Source organism: Tympanuchus pallidicinctus, unplaced genomic scaffold (genome assembly GCF_026119805.1).
Source record: "Tympanuchus pallidicinctus isolate F22 unplaced genomic scaffold, pur_lepc_1.0 scaffold26, whole genome shotgun sequence".
Lineage (NCBI taxonomy): Eukaryota > Metazoa > Chordata > Aves > Galliformes > Phasianidae > Tympanuchus > Tympanuchus pallidicinctus.
The window spans coordinates 4,660,452-4,679,748 of NW_026294743.1; the positions used below are offsets into that span (position 1 = coordinate 4,660,452).

The 19,297-nt window shown below is 48.9% G+C and overlaps 2 protein-coding genes and 2 long non-coding RNA genes across 4 annotated transcripts in view; 1 reads left to right on the forward strand and 3 right to left on the reverse strand.

Annotated features, from left to right (window-relative positions):
- Positions 1–1,015: 1,015 nt before the first annotated feature.
- LOC128084212 (uncharacterized) lies at positions 1,016–3,023 on the reverse strand. Its single transcript, XR_008208384.1, has 2 exons — positions 2,952–3,023; positions 1,016–2,918 (listed from the first exon to the last, which is right to left on the reverse strand). It is a non-coding gene; the product is annotated as an uncharacterized LOC128084212 (long non-coding RNA).
- An 11-nt stretch (positions 3,024–3,034) lies between these two features.
- Positions 3,035–6,942, reverse strand: RAB33B (RAB33B, member RAS oncogene family). The gene is made up of 2 exons (XM_052690079.1): positions 6,643–6,942; positions 3,035–4,140 (listed from the first exon to the last, which is right to left on the reverse strand). The coding sequence occupies exons 1-2, from the start codon at positions 6,883–6,885 to the stop codon at positions 3,697–3,699; spliced, it is 687 nt and encodes a 228-aa protein (XP_052546039.1). The 5' UTR covers positions 6,886–6,942; the 3' UTR covers positions 3,035–3,696.
- Positions 6,943–7,487: 545 nt separating this feature from the next.
- On the forward strand, positions 7,488–9,955 carry LOC128084210 (uncharacterized). The gene is made up of 2 exons (XR_008208383.1): positions 7,488–8,084; positions 8,683–9,955. It is a non-coding gene; the product is annotated as an uncharacterized LOC128084210 (long non-coding RNA).
- Positions 9,956–14,448: 4,493 nt separating this feature from the next.
- The window catches only part of NAA15 (N-alpha-acetyltransferase 15, NatA auxiliary subunit), a 34,933-nt gene continuing 30,084 nt past the window's right edge, over positions 14,449–19,297 (reverse strand). The window contains exons 17-20 of the mRNA XM_052690058.1: positions 18,988–19,086; positions 18,123–18,266; positions 17,244–17,341; positions 14,449–15,928 (exon numbers count right to left, since the gene is read on the reverse strand). Coding sequence (XP_052546018.1) covers positions 15,728–15,928; positions 17,244–17,341; positions 18,123–18,266; positions 18,988–19,086 — 542 coding nt within the window. The 3' untranslated portion in view covers positions 14,449–15,727. The remainder of the gene's footprint in view (positions 15,929–17,243; positions 17,342–18,122; positions 18,267–18,987; positions 19,087–19,297) is intronic.

A 19,297-nucleotide genomic window follows, 5' to 3' on the forward strand; every position in this document is an offset into this window, starting at 1 on the left:
GGCTGCAGAATGATTTTAGTACAGAAAAAGCAGCAGAAGAATTTATCTAATTGAAATCGTGTGGGGAATTTAAGCAGGCAAAATGCAGCTCCTTAAGCTGGAAGATGCTCATTCAAATACTGAAGGCTTGAAAGAAATGTCAGAAAGCACACGCATCTTCAGGAATGTATTTTCAAATCACAATTCCATTAAGAATAAACAAGGATAAAATACACGGAGCAGATTCTGTGAGGGAAATGAATTAACTCCAGAGGAAGACAAGGATGGTAAAGTTTTATCCCCTTCCGCCCTCCCCCCCCCCCCACTTTTCCCTTTTCCCTTTTCCTTTCTGCAGCTCTCACAGGCCCTCCTCTGGGCCGTGTCGACACCCTGCTGCGCTGCGAGGAGCCGCCTCCAGCACGGCCTGGGCGCACGTCAGCCTCTCCGATTCCAACTTTGCGGCCGGGTGGCTGCGCGGAGCTCAGTGAATCCAAACGGGTGAGGAAAGCCAGCAGCAATTCTTTCCCTATCAATGTGGCTTTATAGGCCTCGCCGAAGACTCTGTTCAGCTGTATGAACGCTTTCATTTGCACTTGCAGAGCAAACTGACAAAAAAAACCCACAAAAAACCAACCCTTTCTATGAATCCCCCCTTCAAGCTCCCAACAGCGTTCCTTTTGTGAGAGCATTATGAAGAAAAGGGACTCCGGGACTTCTTTTTGCAAACAGCCAGCGAGACTATCTGCTGAGCCCCAGCCGTGTGGCAGGGTAAGGGCTTTCCTTTCTGCACGTGAGGTAGGACTGCGAGTGTGACAGAGACGCCCCGAGGACACCGACGTACGTGGAAGGCCTTGCAGCTGCCCTTGTAGCTGCCAGCTTGAAATGTTCATTGCCTGCCATTCTCCGGGAAACCTCCCGCACGACCTGAACGTGCTACAAATGGTCAGGGGGCTTCTTTAGGTGCTTGCAGAAATCGCACAGCGCCCACGGCGTGGCAAACACTGGGACGTGTTGTCTGAAAAAAAGCACGGACTCATTTTCCTCCCTTTATCACAGTTTATTATGGATTTTAATAAGAGAAACGTTATCACCGTTTTACTGAAAACAAGTGAAAATAGCCTGCGGCAAAGCCAGTTGTTAAGTTTCTGGCACTGTGTCTTACCCTTCCCCGACACATACAAAACAATGCAACGTTACGGTCGGGGAAGGTGAAAATACGCATACAAAGCGTTCGGTGCTGTTCACATCGATTCTGCGGGTAGAACGCTACGACTGACAGCCGGGAAGCGCACCGAAGCCCGAATGCTCACATTATCTTCAAGGCAGAACCATTAAAACATGCTGTGTGCTCAAGACAAGGTTACATACTGAAAGCATCGTTTGTTTCCACGCCACCTGAACGGCGTGAGAACCCTGATGTACAGGTTGCCAACGCCTCAGAGCGCAACAGATCTGCAGATGTCCGACGTCCCTTTCACATGGGCGCTGTATCTACAGGGCTGCCTTACCTCAGACCCCAGCCTGGCGTCGGAACGCTTCATTCTGTGCGATCTGCTGCGCTCACACCAATTCAAACACAAAAGACAACGACAACAAAAGAGTGTTGGCTGACGTGCTTACTAACACACAAGTTCAGATACTAACATTCCAGTTAAGAGGGACCCTTTGGAGGAAAAGCATTCAGGACGTGAGTGGAAAATAAATGCTTCATTTATAGTGCTACACTTATAAATTTCAGGTTGCTCCTTGTTTAAAAAAAAACAAAAAAAACAAAAAAAACCCCCAAACCATTAAGGACACTACTTTCAACAAGCTGATCGCTGCTGAAAGAGCACCGTAAGCCCGGTCAGCTAAGGATCAGAGCAAACATTGAAGTGTCCCTGAACACACGTTGCATTGGCAACATTGCAGTCAGAACCGTTGCAGCTTCATTTGGACAGGAATAATATTATCTGCATACACACCTTTTAAACACCCTAAGCGTAATAGGCCAAACGGAATGCTTTCCTACATCTAGAACAGAGTGGACACATTTTCCCTTTTATGGGTGCAACTTGCACTTCAGTGACACAATTTCCGTAGCTCACAACGTACGAGCTACTTTGTTTCAGTACTTTGTTTCTAGCCGTCACCGGGCTGGCAGCTTCTGACCCGGCCTTCCTATTTCCAGCCCGCACGACGCGTTTCACACTGCAAATCAAACACCTCCATTTGACATTACATTGCTTTAAAAAAAAAACAAGTGGGAAAATATTGTCTGACCGTGGCATAAGGAGCCGTACACTGAAATCTAAGGATTACGGTTCCCTTCGTGTAACCATAAGCAACCAGGCACCACAGCACCACCTTTGTCATGAACTGTGACCTTCAAAGAGCAGAGCAAATGGTGGCAACGAGGGGAACGTGGAAGAAGACGGCTATGGAAGAGGAATTACTGACTCGCACTGCCAGGCAGGCACGGCTTACGGCCGGGACACAGGCGTATTGTAACCGACATTTGTCACAGGGGATCTATGTGGCACTTTTTTCTCTGGAATTCAAGAGCTAATTGTGGCCTTTAAATCGAGTTAAAGAAAATGCAGTATTCCCTACGCTGTGAATGGCTGACGGTGTTTTTATCAGGATGCAAACCGACCCGCAGCAGCCTTCGTGCGCGCTAGCGCAGAACAGCACGGCTCCTCGCAGTACGGCGGCCTCGAAGTTTCCAATACGTAAGGCACGACTTTGCGCATCGAAAGGGGCACCCGAAGGAGGGGCCTGTCCTAGGCGTCCTCGTCCCTAAAGCAAGTGACCACGTTGCCTTGCAAAAAGCTGTCTTTTCCAAGATATTTTAAAAGCATTTATCAGCAGGAGCATCCTCTAAAAGCTGCGTCTTGGAAAGCCCCAGAACGCCTCGGATAAAATCACGCCTATTTTTATTTCAATGGCAAGTGCTTACACTTACCCCGGCTCGCTCGACTCAAACACGGCACGTTTACAAGCCAATCCTCATTGAAGATTTCAATCTTAGTCAGGTCAGAGAGGCTGAAGAGAGTTCTAGTCCCTGGGACCCAGAGGCAGGGACGACTCGCTCGACTCTCCCACCACTGCCACGGAGAAGCGGTTTACCGTACGACGACAGGGCACCGAAGCCCACGGTTTGCACTTGCGCCGATGGCTCTACCTTAGTCTGATGGTCCAGTCTGCTTTTAAAATGCTTACTTAAAGAGGAAGAACAGGCCCTCGCTTCTCAGTTTGCTAGCAGGCATCCGATACTCCTTTGCACGTCACAAACCTCGCCACCTGCCGATCTGCTGGTCGAGCCACCCGGCTGTCCCGAAACGCTTCTCCTCCTACGTTATGCCAACGCAGGCAGCAACCGAACACATCAGTAAACCCTCTTACTACTTCCTTTAACTCCGTTTTACTACTTTTACTCTGCCACGAGTGACAAAACCGATCTCGGAGAGCCAGAGCTTGACAAGACTTGCGTGGTTAACGCTGCATCCGAAAGGTTACTTTCCTGCATATTTATAGTGGAACTTCAGTAATTCAGAAAGTGGAATAAGGAAGCGCAAGAAAATGACAGGGGCACATCTACACCAGGAAAAAAACAAACGACACAGCAAAGTGCCAAAGGGATTCGCTATAATTGCTACCAAACCCTTGATCTACGTCGAGATCGTAACCAGGGAGCGTTCGCACAGGGCACGAGGTGGCAGCAACAAATAGTGACACTTAACACCAGCAGGTCACGGCGGGTTTCGGTTCGGGCTTTATGTGTATTTGATCGCGATCTGGGGGTTGGCTTAGCATTAATGGCTTGTGACTTTTAAGCTTGTGAGCCAGCGTCATAAATATGGCCTCCACGTGGTCATTGTCATTGGGGTTTTTGGCAGAGGTTTCGAATAACGGCATGCTGTGCGTATCGGCAAACTTCTGAGCCAAGTCCGTGGGTACCTGAATAGCATTTCGCAGGTCGCATTTATTGCCAACAAGAATCCGTGGTATATCGCTGGCAAGGAGGTGTTGTTTGCATTCCTCTATCCACGACGGCAGACTGTGAAAGCTGGCGATGTTGGTCATATCGTACACAAACACGACGGCGTGGACGTTCCTGTAATAGTGCTGCACCATACTCTTCCTGAAGCGCTCCTGGCCCGCCGTATCCCACAGCTGGATCTGAAAACACAAGGGTAAACAGAGAGGAAAATGTGTTAAGGCACGCATTCGGAAAATACTACGACTAAGAAAGTCAGGCGACGGCAGCAAATCGCTCTTTGGAACCGATGACGCCGCAGTTTGTACCGAACAAAACGACTGCTCTTACAGACTTCTCACAAATCGCTGCTTCCACAACAGTCTGCTCACAATTGAAGCTACGAAGAAATCGCGAGGCGACTTCGTAACTAAGACGCATTTCGGATGGTTTACTGAAAGCGGCGCGCTGTAAGATCTTTACACAAAGCAATACTAAAGTCCTGCCACCGAAGCTGTTCTAAGAAAAAACAAATCTCAGCTGACAGGATTGTTTCCTGCCAAATACGATGGCGTCTTCCCCGAAGCGCAGAGGGGCAGAGCCCCTAAAAGGAACACCAGCAACCCTGCAAAAACAGCTGCAGCAAAATAAACTGCACGAAGCAACAGCTCGGCCTCTGTACTCCGGTCCAGTTATTGACAGCTTCTGATCCACGGGCCAAGAAAGATCCACGCAGTGCTTCTAAAGGAGTCAGCGAGATCACCAAGAAAACCGCAGCGAGGCATCCTAGCCTCTGACCGAAGGCAAACGGCAGCTGCAATTCATCTCTCCGCAGAGCAAATACTGCTTTTTGCTGTGCTCTGTTGATAGCCCAATTTCTTCATCTCCGTCGCCTGCCGAGACAGTCCGAGCCATCAGATTCCACACAGTCACTTCGCTTGAAAGAAGATGCCCTCACCTACCGAGCCGAGAGAGAACGCTGGTTCGATGCCCTTGCGGAACGCTGTATAGGCAGGAGACTCGTGGGAAAAAAAAAGCAACAACTGCAACTTTAAATTGAAATATAACAAATTTGAGAGAGACAAAAAAGAACCCAGCGTACAGCTGGGAGACCCCGGCTTATCGTCAGAGGACGTGACGCTCGGGGATCGCTGCAGCTAGCCTTCCCAACGCATGGACCAAAGCTAACACAGACCGGCAGCTGCTTTCCACAGGCAGGAAATCACACGTGGGCAACAGTGTTTCATACGCAGCCGTCAGCCTGCTGCGCCGGCTACGGACGAATACACCCACCTCGTGGAATTGGAAGAGAACGCGTGGCAGACCCTCGGCGAGATGCGCTGTGCTTGCAATACTGCCAGTGACGCAGCGTTTTTCCAGCTGCAAGGGAAGTGATCTCTGTTCCGTAGCAGCACAGAAGCGACCGCTCAGCTGGCTGGGGGAAGGGAGGAGAGGGAATGGGAAGACACCGACTTACGCTCTGCTGCGAAGCAAGAGGACAAATCCCTCTACTCAGCAGGCCCTTCGGGGCACGATGAGAACGGCAGCGATGGGATTCCTCTCAGCTTCTCTCTTTCCCGGTTCGACAGGCATGGCCGCAGAGATGCCGGGAGCGAGAAAGGTGGGGGTGGGAAGAAGGGAGGAGGCAAACGACAAAAAGGGGGACTCTGTGACATGCAGCATCCTCCTAATAGCTTCGGTTCTGGCAACGATGATGACGGTTATTCCTTTTCCAGCTGAAACAGAACCTCCTGGGAAACCGGGCATCGGAAAAGCATCCTCCCCCGTTGGCCACCTCCCTCAGCCAGAACCCAGACGTATTCGACGGGCAGCGTTTCAAAGGCAGCAAAGCCAGCCACGGCAGCTTCCATCGCAACAGGGCACGATATCCCAAGCGAAGCACCTCGGCGCTGCGGATCGCGCTTCTTCTCGGTCGCTGCTCTGCATCAGCCAGAGTCGCTGACGACGCCAGGCAGCAAGACGGCACCGACGGGAAGATCTCTCTCCACAGGTTCTCCTCTTGTTACAGGCAGCAACGGACCAGGGTGCAGAATGTCAGCTGGGAGCTGAAGAAGCGCGATTCCATCGTTTCACAAAGGAAAGGAGGAATAAAGGCTCTCGTAGACATTTCCTTTTCAGTCACCAAGGCCGTGGGGTGACAAAAGCACAAGAGAAGAGGTCCAGGGGTGCGACGGGCCTCCCACAACGTCTTCAACCAGGAAGAAAGATGCTGGCTTTCAGCTGACCGTCAGCTGTAATTACCCGCTGACGGTACAGCCGCGTGACTGCCGCCGGTCCCTCTTACCACACGGCTACGAGCATCTGCTCGTGGAAACAAACCGTCAAGCAGAAGTAGGAGGGAGCTTGGCTCGGAACGACGTGCCTGGCAGCAGCCAAGCGCTCTGCGTTCGGAAGCGACCAGCGGTTCGAACCGCAAACGGCACAGGCGGCTGTTTCGGTAACGCTCCGTCAGCGCGACCCCGCGAGCGGAGCGCAGAAGCGCAGAGTCGTTACGGGCGGGAGGGACCCCGACGCTCGCCCCGCCCGCCCGCCGACCGCCGCCGCAGCCCGCCGGCCCACGTCCCTCGGAGCCTCCCGGCCGGTGACCGCGCGCAGCGCAGCGCTCCGCTCCCCGACGGACGCGCTTGGCTTGTTCCGGCGGCGGCCCTCCCCGCCGCGGCACGGCGCCGCGCGCTGCCCGCTACCTTGATGCGCTCCCCGTCGATGGTGACGGCGCGCTCGCGGAAGTCCACGCCGATGGTGGCCTCGGTGCGCTGCGGGAAACGGCCGGCGCAGAAGCGGTAGGTGAGGCACGTCTTGCCCACGTTGGAGTCGCCGATGACGATGATCTTGAAGATGCGGGAGCGCGCGGGGGGCAGCCCGCCGCCCGGCACCGTGCCGCTGCCCGTGAAGCTCAGCTCCAGGGAAGACTCCAGCTCGGCCGCCATCGCCGCCGCCTCGCGCCCGCCCCGCGGGCCCGTGCGGACCGCCTCGGGGAACGGAGCGCCCGGCCCTCCCCTCGCGGCGCGTCACGGCGCCGCGCTCCGCCCGCCCCGGCGCGTCTCGCGAGAGCTGCGCGGAGCGGGGTCGCCGTCCGGCCCTGCGGCGGGGTGCCCCGCGGGGGGGGTGGCGCCCCGGGCCCGCAGGCGCTCGGCGCCGGGCGGGGTGCGGCTGCGAGCGGCGCTCTCGGAAGGGAACCGTCCCTGCCTACGGCACGTGGGGTGGAAGGGAATGGGCCGCTCCGAGCCAATCCGTTCTGTAGTTCTGTGCCGCTGACCCTCCGAATGACTGTCGTTTCAAACATCCCTATAAATACATACACGCAAAAACATTTCTGCGGATCTGCCGTACCGCTCGCCTCTAAATGCCGCAAAGTTTCTATATTTACCGGCGTTGACTGTGGCCTCCGATAAATCAGTCCCGGGCAGCAAGTAATCCCACCTGCACTGTGCTCTGCCGACCGTGCCTGCGCATGTGTGCGATCCAATTAGAGACCTCGATCCCCACCGCTTTGTTTGTGTCATGGAGTTGATCTGAGAACACGTTGATGCGAGAACACGTTGTGCATTTTATTTTCAGCACGTTTTGCTTTGATAGTATGGGCTCACAGGGTGATGCTGTTACTCATTTCTGTGGGAAAAAGTTTTTCGTCTTTACTGTTACCAAGGACGTAATCCCGCTCCCCTTTAAATGAATACCTTGAATAAAAAGTCCCCCCGGTGAGCAAAGCTTTTTTTCTTGGAAAAAGTCTATTGATGCTGACAGGTAAAAGACCTCGTCAAGGTGCCAGCCACACCGCTCAGCACTGCAAGGCTACCGATGAAAGGTTATCAGAAAGCAAAAACGACACCACACTTGCACTCGAAAACACTTTGATACACCCACAGAAATAACTACAAAAACAAATAATAGTAATGTAGGCGCGTATGGGAACGGCTGCGTCAGGGCCTGAACCTCTCATTGATCACTTGAAGCGAGCACAGAATCAGCCACGGGAGCACAGGTGAAGGCAATTCAGCTGTGCTGCTGGAAGGGGTGGAGCCTGGCTGCACCTCTCCCAGACCCATTTAAGAGCTGGCTACGAGTAGGGAAGGTTTTCTTTCTGGAGGTCCCTCCTTTGCAGTTTTACGGTGAGCCCGGGACGTGGGTAAGCACTCGATCTATTCTCTTTTGCTATAGTAACATGCTTAGCCAAACTCTCTTGTATATTTCATAATTATAACATCTGTATATTCACTGATTACGTAATATGGAAAAAGCAGACAATAAAAACAAATGGAGGCCGTGCAGCTCATGATGCGGTTAATGGTAAAGAGACTGAAGCTCTATTTTCCCACTGATTTATTTATTTTTTTTTGGTAGCTCCTTACGCTACCAAACTGTCAGGCTTCTCGCTGGGTACGCGGTTCCCATCTTCCCAAATGCATTTATCCCGGCAGTCTCGGTCTGTCTTTTGCCGTTCCTCAAAATTCAGCAGCGGCCTGTGTCTTGAGATGAATGATTCAGCGCCACGTGCAGAGTGCTGGGCTTCCTCACTTCTAACAGATCTGAAGCGCGAGGGTTTTTCTCCGCCGTCCCCTTCCCTTCTCTTTCAGGGTTTTGAGGAAGGGTGAATTGAGATTAGCTCACGCTATTCACACGGTATGCGTGCATTTTGTGTATCTGTCAATAATTTATTGAAGGCAGAACGTGACAGGAGCTAAAAATTGTATTCTCTCTATCCCAACTTGCCTTCTGTATTTCAGTTCAGAGTTTTGCTGAACTGAGAAGTGACGAAAGGGCAGGGACCGGGCCCTTCGTGTAGGAACTGTTGTGCAAATTAGATGGCAGATGTGGGAGGGGGCTCGCGGGACGGCCTATGCTGCTACTCTACTATGGAGAGCTGTTTTGGCAAAAAAAATCTGTAAGTGAGGGCAGTAACCAGCCTCTGCTATGATAGAAAGACAGTCCTGAAAGACTGAACGGAAGGATTTGTGGTCATCGGGGTGCAAAAGTGGAAATTAGAAGTGCAAACGAGGCTACTCTGCAACAAAGCTAAGACTGTTTTCTAAGCTCTACGGCGTAACAATTTTCCAGTCCTGCTTCATACAGATAACACAAGTGAAGCAAGATGCAGAATGATAAACGTTATTTGATTCCTCTAAGGAAAAAACGGCTTGAAAAGCATGATGTGAAGCACCAGACCTCAAAGCACCACAGCAGTGCCAGTCTTCGCTTACAAATTAATCAGCAACTCCTCTTGCTCCCTCCCAAATAAAAGGCGTTTACGTAACCCTTGCATAACCTGCAGGGCAGAACAACACAGCAGCTGCCTCCAGTTCAGAAGCAGACAGCAGTACTCAGAACTCAGAGCGGTACGGCTCACTGCTTGGTCTGCGAACCAGCGAAGCGCCTCTCCTTACCTTCCTTCACGACGGTACAGCAATTGCAGAAGTCATGCGTCTCCACCAGGGTGTTACTTGTCTGCTTTCTTTTTCTTTGTGCTTAGTCTCTTCAGTGTTTTCAGGGGGAGTGACAGCAGAGGGGTTTTGTCATCTGCTGCTGCCCGTGACCCGCGCAAGGTTCCACAAGCGTAACAGCTAAGCAGAGAAACGTCCTGTGTACTTGATGGAATAGAAAGGTACCGATGAAGAGTCACACCTGATCGTTGTGTTAAATATATACTTACACTTGTATTTAAGTGTACTTGTGTGAACGGCCACGCTAGTTCGGCTCCTCGTATCTGCTGTGCTTTTGGTCTGTGGCAGACCAGTCGTGAGGTGCCGTTCATCGAAAGAACTTTAAAAGCTTTAAGTTCAAGGAAGGCAGCGACCTGGAGCAAATGCCCCCCTCCACCTCTAAAAGAGAAAACAAATTACTGAGGAGGTGAATAAAGAAAGGATGCTGTTTTATAGTAGGGCGTTATCCACTAAAATCCACTTTTGCTGCAACGAACTCCTGTTTCAGACTCAAAGGTATCAATAAAAAGCTATTTCTGAAATTACTTCAATATTTGCGTATCTAAAAATAAAAATAAAAGCTGTAACTTCTACTCATCACTGCCGCAGTTTTTAGTCTGCTGACTGAGTCTGCAAGAATTTGAAATGCCCTGGGTGAGTAAAGCTTTGTAGACTTTTCGATGGGGAAGAGAAGGCTGCTGAACTTTTCCACCCTCCCTTGGATCCAGACCTGACAAAAACAGCAGATGATTCCCTCTCAAACTGTGTGTGTGTGGTTTTTTTTAATTATTATTTTTTTAATATTATTATTTTTTTAATTTAAATCCTACAATAAAAGCGTCGCTCAAATCCCCACCTGGAGTCTTTTGTAGCCTAGAACACGGGACTGAGGGCCTTTTTCCATATGCATGTAGATGCAGCTTTTAGGGAAAGACTTAGCATCAGCAGAGAGATGTCACTGTCCTTTTCTATTCTTACTCCCAAGGTAGTCACATCTTTTCCCCTACTGGCCTTCCTCCATTTTAGGAGACACCCCCAAGCTTGCAACCCATTGGCACGACGGGGCTCCCTGCGTCACAGCCAGCTGACAATGAAGAGAACTCTGACTGACTGCTGTCCTCTCAGGGATCGTTTACTGCAAGGCTGCTGGATATCGGAGGGGGACGCTGAACCCTACAAGGAAACGCTGGCACTCGTTTACAAACAGAACTCAGCATTTTTATTCGTTGATTGACTTCCTGCCAGTTTTTGGTTTTTTTCTCTTTAATATCTGCTATCGCCAGAGAAAAGCATAAAAACACAGTACAACGTTATCGACCGGTTAGGAAGGCCGGAAGGGAAAGCAGATCCCAGTACATTTGCGAGTAACTCGGCAGAGTTGAGAACTTAAGATTTTTGAATGGATCAGCAATGAAGCAATAAATATGCTGCCACACTGAACCAACAAGAGGACTTTTGCTAAATTTGTGATTTATTGCATTACATTTTATAACTGAATGTATCCATCATCATACAGTTGATCACCCACAATGCAAATGACACTTTTTCTTACATTATGTGCTAAATGGCTGAAGTTACGCAGTAGCTGAACCGGGCTAGAACTAGTAGAGGTAGATACTGAATGGGCAGTGCCAGGCAGAAATACTTTCTCCCAGTACTTTTTACCTTTTGTTAGGAACAATGAGCAGATGCAACACTTTCAATTAAACCAACAAACATCTTAGGGAAGCTACTCTAAGATGCTTTGAATTGGCTAGTGATGTTTACCTCGACATACTTCGTTGTTACGGTCCCTTGTAAATTGGACAACCTTCAAGCTCTGGGTTTTCTGCCGCGATTTACCTGGAGACCGACGCGCAAAGCTGGAATCTTTGTGAACGTGCTACTCTTGGCTTGAACCGCTCTAGAAGTAATACACGCGTACAGCTGCCAGGACACGAGAGACTGCATTTAAATTATTTACAGTTTCAGTAATCGTTCTAGCAACAAAAAAAACCAAACCAAAACAAACCCTACTTTGATGCTTAATCTAAACCAGAATTTCTATGACGCTGCCTCCTCGTAACTCCCTTCAGTCTTCTTTTGCCAAGATGCCGTGTCAGCGACTCTTGGCCGTTCTCATTGCTAGCTGTGTGCTCCGACAAAGTCTCTGCCCCGAAACAGGCTTTGAAACTGGCACGTGCAGCTTACATTTCCAGGAAGTATCTCCTTCCGCCACCAGAGCGGTTCCTAACCAGAACGTTCCTGGAAACGAGAGTCTTTCCTAGCCTCAGCTACCGTCTTCTTCCACCTGGAAGACCGCCCGCTGCTAGCACGCTCACGGGCCGTTCCGTTCCTCCCTGACACTGCCATCTAATTAGACTACATCTGCATCACGTTCCTCCGCAGCATCCCAGAGCAGCGGGTCAGGCTGTACTCCGTTACCAGACGAGCCCAACTTTCACTTCCATACGATAGGAGCTGTTGTATGTTATCCATCAGGTACGCGCCCCATTTTTAGAGCAAATTTCCTAGAGGGGGAAGACGGGGAAACGATTTCGAAGCTAGCTAGCTGCTAGCACAAAACGCTTACAAAACATTTAAAGCGATCGCAAAAAGGGGAACAAGTAATTTTTACTCAGGTCTACTGAGCTGCATTGCCCTATCAGATGTTGCAGCACGAGTGACGAAAGTCTGAAGTGCAGCTGTGGCACGTGGGGTGCAAGCGCTACACGAACGATGGCACCGCTGCTAAAGCCCTCAAAAGCGTAACCTAAGACCGAGTCCTTCCATTTTGTACGTAGGAACTTTCTCACGTGGCGGCGAGATCGCGTCTGCGCCGCGAGTCTCCCGCGTCCGATCTCACCCTACTCTCGCTGGTGTTTCCCTTCTGTATATAAAAACAACTACAATGAGGTGTTGCACCAACTTTCAGGGGCTGCTGTACAGCTGAGCGCCTCCCAACTTGTAAAAACAAACCGAACGCTGAAGGAAGATCTGTTAGGCGAACGACACGCGCCTCATCAAACGCTCCAGAAAGATCGACTAGGCTAACGTTGTCTCCCTCATCTAGCCCTGCCGATCTTCCCGAGAACCTCAGAACCTTCTCCTTACGCTAGGGAAACAACCGAGAGAGACTTCATTCGGTACTGACACCAGGAACGTCCTCTCCCTGCAGTCACGCTAGCGTTAAGACCTCTCCCAAAAAGTGTAACCATAGGAGATGCGGAAGCTTTTAAGGCGTTGTAAACGCAAAGGCGTGACATTTGTTACCGAGAAGCTCCTTCCAAGAACGTTTCATCTGCTCGTACACGCCTACCGTCCCGATGTGCCTGAATGCTCTGCTCTCCCTACTATCTTAGCGTCTCTTTTACTTACGTACTTTCTGAGTCCATTTCCCGTTGATTTATGCAACATGCGTGAACCCAAGCGGCAGTTTTGTCTAAGGAAAACGTATGGTTCGAGTCCCAGCCCTCCTACCCCTCCCCTCCACACCCCGAAGAAAAACAACCCCAACAACAAGGACCAAAAACCGATATCCACGTCATGCGACGTCAGCCGTGGCTCCACTAACGGCAAAAGGATGTTGCTTCAGGGGAAGCTGTGAAATACTGAACCAGAATTTGCTGCTAATAAGCTGTTCTAGATGGCTCTGACTGCAACTGCAGCTGCTGCTCATCCGCCTTGGCAGCTGAACACCGGCGTCTGCCATTTATCTCCGTACAGAAAGGGAAGTTTTCACTGCAGCACGACACTGTGCTGCTGCTTCACAAAAGATGCGCTCAGGCGGGTTATAACTGTGTCTCCAACTCTTATAAGCACCTCCTCGGCCGTCAACCGCACACCTGCGAAGTGCGGAGATGAAGCGATAAGAATTCCTACGCCAATTACAATAACCTTCTAGGTCAGGGAAACTCTCTACTTCCTTGCCCGAATCTCCGCTCTTCCGGAAGGGAACGAGGAACTGATCCGAAAGCATCCCTTCTGAAGCACAACGGACGCCTTTGGAAGTCTCGGGGGGAATCGGAACGGATATGTAGATGAGGATTCTGGAAGGCCCGTACGGATATCCTTTCCCTCTTGCATCATGAAGGATAACGATCCTGCTTTGAGTTCATCTATTTCGATGCAAAAACAGGCGGGGAACAAGTAAAGCACACGATCCCGTTTATAGGCGGCATCCAAACCGCGTTTTGAAAAAACAAAATTGCTCGATGCTAGTCACGAACCGTTTTAAAAAGTGAGCATTTATCTGCCTCCAGCTAAGCGTCAGAAGCCAAGAGAACGGCAGCCATACTCAAAGAGGCAAGGCCAAGAGCTCGTAGCTCGCGTAGGCAAGATTGAACCGCCTTCGGTGGTTGCAGAAGACATGCAGTCCGAGTATCTCAGGCCACAGAAAAGACCGAGATCTAGACGTTAAAGAGCAACTGGAGGCTCTACAGGCATTCTAGACCTCTGAAGCCCGGCAGATTAAATAGACAAATACAGCGATACAACATATATTTCCAACGTGAACTACGCCACAAACATACGAGAGGATCACCTAACAGAGAAAAGAAAGGGTTGCCGAACGCGCAAGCAAAAACTGGCGCAACTACAAACCTCAGGAAACCTTCCCAGATTTCTGACCTGTACCATCGATCGCTGACATCTGTTACGTGGTAGAGGAAGGCTGCGTATCCACACGACGGATACTCTCTGACCGAACTCCTGCAGCAAAGAAGGCACTCGCTTTGTAAGCTGTAGTTTATTTTCTGCTCTGCTTTAGGATAAACCTATTAAAAAAACAACATTCGGGGACGCATCTATAATATTAACACAGTAGACTCGCTGAACGTAGCTCGACTCAGAAAATAATCTTCCACGGAAAACCGGTGGAACGAAAAAGCCAAGCGGGAAAGCATTCTGCGTTATAGGACTAGCCAGACACTCAGTATTGACGTAATTCGTTTGCGCTTCATACTCGACATCCGCCCATCGGCAGTGACGCCATCAGCGTAACCGGACAGCGTAGTAAGCCGACCCTGAGCTGCGCTCCTGGGAACCCGTTCGTTTTCAAAGTACAACCGAGCTTGGTTTAAATATTCACACGAGTGTTTTTCAAAACGTTTTATTGCATCGTATTTGGTACCTTATGTTTGACAAAGGAAATTACATCTGTAACTGCAGGAATAAGAAGCTGGTCTGTTATTGAAAAAAAATCTTGGGCCCCTTAAAAGTTACAAAGTCTCGGGCTTGCCTGAAACAACTGAGCAAGAAATATATTCTTAGAAATGTAGGGCTTCAAGTATTACAAACCTGGGACACTGTGGAAAAGTTCCAGAGGTATCTAAACTGCAGCACTTTTTTTTTTTTCTGCATAACGTGAACAAGGCCTGCTGAGGTTTTAAACTATTAGTCTCTTGATCGCTCGAAACGGAAGTCGGGAGTTGTCCTCTTGGCAACGTCAAGCCATAGTATGTTCTCATTTTGCTTTCGCTCTACGTGAAAAACGCGTGCTATCTTTCCTAATTAGTTGGTGCCACATCACAGTGCGTAATTTTATTTGGTTCTTGCATTACAGTTTTAACGAGCTCGGCCAACCAATTCGGACAGGCGCATCTCCTAACCAGCGACGTCATTTCTTCTCCCCGCCCCGCCTCCCCTCTTTCATTCAGAGAAATCGTTTCAACGGGTTCCCTGGCTTCCCGCGGTTAAAAACTGTGGTGCAAGAACACCAAACTGATCGTGTACAGTGAATTTCAGAGACGCAACGAGCTTATTGAACACACTACGTTTCTTAATTCGGCTTGGTATGCGTACGTCCCAGCATCCGCAACGTACCGCGGACGTTGCGGGTTTCTCTCTGTTTATTCTGATTTCACATTGCGTACTTCCTATGGACTGAATCATCCCCGTATCAAAATCAGTCAGATGCTAAAGCCCCAACAACTCTTTGTGCTCAGTGAAAGAATCCAGTGCTAAAACAGCGTTTTCGCTGTCTGAGATAACAGTAATCTCACAAGACAAATTTAAAGTAATATTTCTGCCACACACCTGCTCTGAAGGCTCCGCGCCTCCAGATTTCATATAAATTAGTTTAAAAACATGGGTAGGTAGGTAAGGACGAGGGTTGTTGTTTTTTGTTTTTTTTCTCTTCAATTTTAGCAGCTTTTAATTTTTAAGAAACCAAACAACCTATATCCAGTAATACGTTAGATATTTTATATATATACTTTGTCAGCAGGATAAAAAAAAAAAACGTAAAACTATTTGAAGGCAACAGTTTTTTTCCCTTCCGCTCTCCGTGTAAGTTAGAACAATTCAGCAGGTGCGTGACAAAAATATTATACGCCAGATATGGTCCAATGTCATTTTTTTCCAATACAGTTGTTCATATTTCATTGGCCAGTTCTTCAGGTTCTGCAGAACTATCTCCGTTAACTGTGATCTTCATATCCTCTTCATAACCAGGGGGCATGAAAGCCAAAGCGTAAGGGAAAAGCTTATGACAATTTGCTCTGTAAGTTTCAGATGCTTCTTTACAGTCTCCAAGGCTACCGTCACATAAAGCTTCTAATACTTCCATACAAGTCTAATTAAAGAGAAAAATAAGAGAAACGTTACCAACTCTTCAACTTTCACCCGAGCACTCACAAACAAACCGCGAATCCCGAGAGCTGTTTTCAGGTGTCCGCCACCACCGAGGGACTTTTTTCTAGCTAGCGGCAGCACGATGTAGCGGCGTAGCTTCCTCTGAAATGATGCGCTTTCAAGAGATTTAAGCAGCAGCTGGGAAGCTCAGCTGAAGGCAAATATTCTCGTTCGTCACCTATAACTCATTTTCCTGAAACTACTCTTTCTCACTGCTAGGCAAGCGAGCTTATCGGCAAGCAAAGGCGCCTCGATTGAGGTTCCCCCCAAGACTTTTTTTGGATGCACTAAGCGTTTCAGCAATACGTGACATAAATGCACATTTCTAAATTCTAGAACCCATTTTTCCTTTGTGAAAATACACCACGTTTGCCTAAAATTTACTTTGGCGAATGCACCTTCATACAGCAATCGAAAGAACCGTGGAATGCAATTAAAACGTAAAAAACGCGCTAAGTGAATAAACCCAACTCGAGGCGGTCCCATTTCTGACAGCGCAAACTTTTTTCCCCACGCTCGAGGGTGCGTGACTTACTGTGCGTGGCTGCAACTACTGAACGGAACTGCAACCTGGGTTTTTCACTTCCTGCACATTTATTTGCACTTTTGTATCCACGTAACGATTCAGAAGAGGAAAAGGAGGTTGCCTGCTTTTATGGTTTTGTTTCAACGTCATTTGCAAACGTGAGAGGCTGAGCTTCCAGAGAGCTCGCCGGTGTTCGGCATCCTTCCACCTCGCACGGCTATTCTTTTCCCGCTCCTCAGGAACTTACTACAGCTTTTATTTGTTCTGTGTTGAGGGTGACTGTTTGGTCCCCCTCTCTATGGCATCCTGAAGTTCTCTTCGACAAGCCCTGTACTGCCTTGCGTGAGCTCTGCGCCACACGAGAATATACAGGCGGTCACGTACATCTCATTTAACATCTGCAACGTGCCCAGAGACATGCGATCCCTACTGCAAATCAAAAGTCACTTCCTTGCTTATGAGAACGCCTTTCGAGATATGTCTATCCCCCCCCTTCAGATCCTGATATTAAAGGGCACTTCTGCTGGAGAAATAACACGGTGTCTGCCTAGCTATTTACTACAAGACGTGTGCAAAGCGGACAAATTTTCGGTGCCGATGACCCCGACGGCCCTTTATCTCACGTGACAACCCACGCTCCCTAACATTTCAGCTTCCTCTTACCTCTGTAGCTTGCACAAAGCTTTTGTAGACAGAGAAGCAATAGTAGTTTACAGTGTATGTCTGTTACCTGAAGATTTCTGTTCATGAGGGATTCGTCCAGGGTCATCGCCAGCTCCACCGCTCTTTTCTGACTGGAAGGGTCTAAATAGTACATCATTCTGGCAGCTACAAGAAGAAACACGAGCTTCAACATTCAACGGAAAATCAAAAATTTATTATAAGCAAACATAAAATAGAGATAGAGAGTGTGACTAATAGGCAATATGACCGTAGATCTGCAGTAGCAGTTCAAAATAACACGATGTGAAGCATTACAGACGATACCTGAGCAGTTAGGAGGGCAGCTGTTATTAAACGCTAGACAAAGCACTGAAACCAGTAGGTCGCTTCTATCCTGCAGGATAGGAGCGTTTGGCAGCAAACCGTACAGACAACAAAGAGAACCCATCGGATCCGCGGCCACAGACCACGGCTCCTTCTAGCAGCAGCGCTCCTATTTCTGGGGCGCAGAAGACATCAGTGCACTGAAACCCGTTACAATACGATCGTAGCACAGAACAGAGACGCAACCGAACAGAAGCTCCGAGTCCCACACGAGGGGTGCTTGGAACTCGGACGTCAGAGAGGGCACAAAGAATGAACTCGCTATTCACTGAGGCCAGGTTGACTCACGGAGCCGAGACAGTAACTCTGACCCCTTGGGCGCCTTACATCCTGCTTTCCCGCTATAACACTGCAATACCTGATTGCGGGTACTCAGCACGCTTCTCGACAGTCAGTCTCTTCGAAGACACGTATTAGAAAACTTTACAACTCTGACCCAGGCGAGGGATAGCATTCCGCACGGAACGAGCAGGTTTTACGCGGCTGGTGCAGGCAGCGAGAGGACGCTGCCCGATCCGAGAGAACACAGAAGCCGGGCAGGAAAAGGAAAAAGGCAAAATACCTGATAACCTATGCGGTAGCGAGTCGTAGTTCTTCTTAAGAAAAGCTTCATTGAAGTTCTTTGGATTAGTTGCTCCAAAAAGCCGATTCATCTCTTGGTTCAACACTGTTCTAACTGCATCAGGCAGATCCTTACTTTCAGACACTAACAAAGAGGAAAAAAAGTTAAACCGGAGGTAATCACGGTCAAATCTACTTCATGTTTTTATTTTTGTGATATTCGCATTATTGGCACGATCGAAAAGGACATATCTCAAAGGAAGATGCATAAAATAAGGTAAGTAACCAGGACTGCTTGGAAAAAGCTGAGATAACGGTTTTCTGATGCGCAGAAAAAAGCCGAAGCCATTTACTCCGATACACTGTCTATCTTGCTGATTAAAGCCTATTAGGCTCAAAGACTGAGACGAGAAAAGTCCCTTCTTAAATATATCTGGTCTTTAGCCATCGAGACGAAGAAACACTTCCGGGGAAGGGAGAAAAGCCTTCCAGTCATCCAGCGCAAAGAAAGAAGCGATTCTACTCCTTCTCCTTACGCTCTGACGCAACTGAGAGCACAGAAGCCAAGTCACTCATTCTGCCGTTTCCGTTTGCTTCTCTGGCTCTCGCAGGGACTCACCGCGTTGCTCACAGTTGGAAAGATACTAACTAGCACTCATTCAAAGACTAACTGGATCCAGCCGCAGGTACGCTACAGATACCTAATTTAACATACAGTCAGATGCTTGAGAAGCTTTCTAATGTTATGACTAATTGTTTTGCATTAACGATGCTAACAGTTTGTAAACTAAGAACCAATGACCGTATGTAGGTTAGGCAGCATCTGGAAGTACAGACAGATGAAGTCATGCCCAACAGATACGTACCGCTGCTGAAGAGATGAATCATACACTCGTGAAGCCAAGGATGACTGGAGTCGATAGCAAAAGCTCTCTTCACAGACTGAAGCATCAGAAGGAACTTCTCTGGAGAAGAAGGAATTGGCAAACGGTCAAAAAAACGTAGCTGAAACACAAGGCCGTACGCTGCAGGAAAACTTAACGTCTGGAATTAGGCTGATCAGAACAAATGAAAGGTGAGCGTTCTACAGGAACCGTTTCTTTTGCAATAGACATTTATTTAGCCAGTGATTTAGACCTGTTAAACTAGGAAGTAAACTTGAAGTTAACTAGTTCG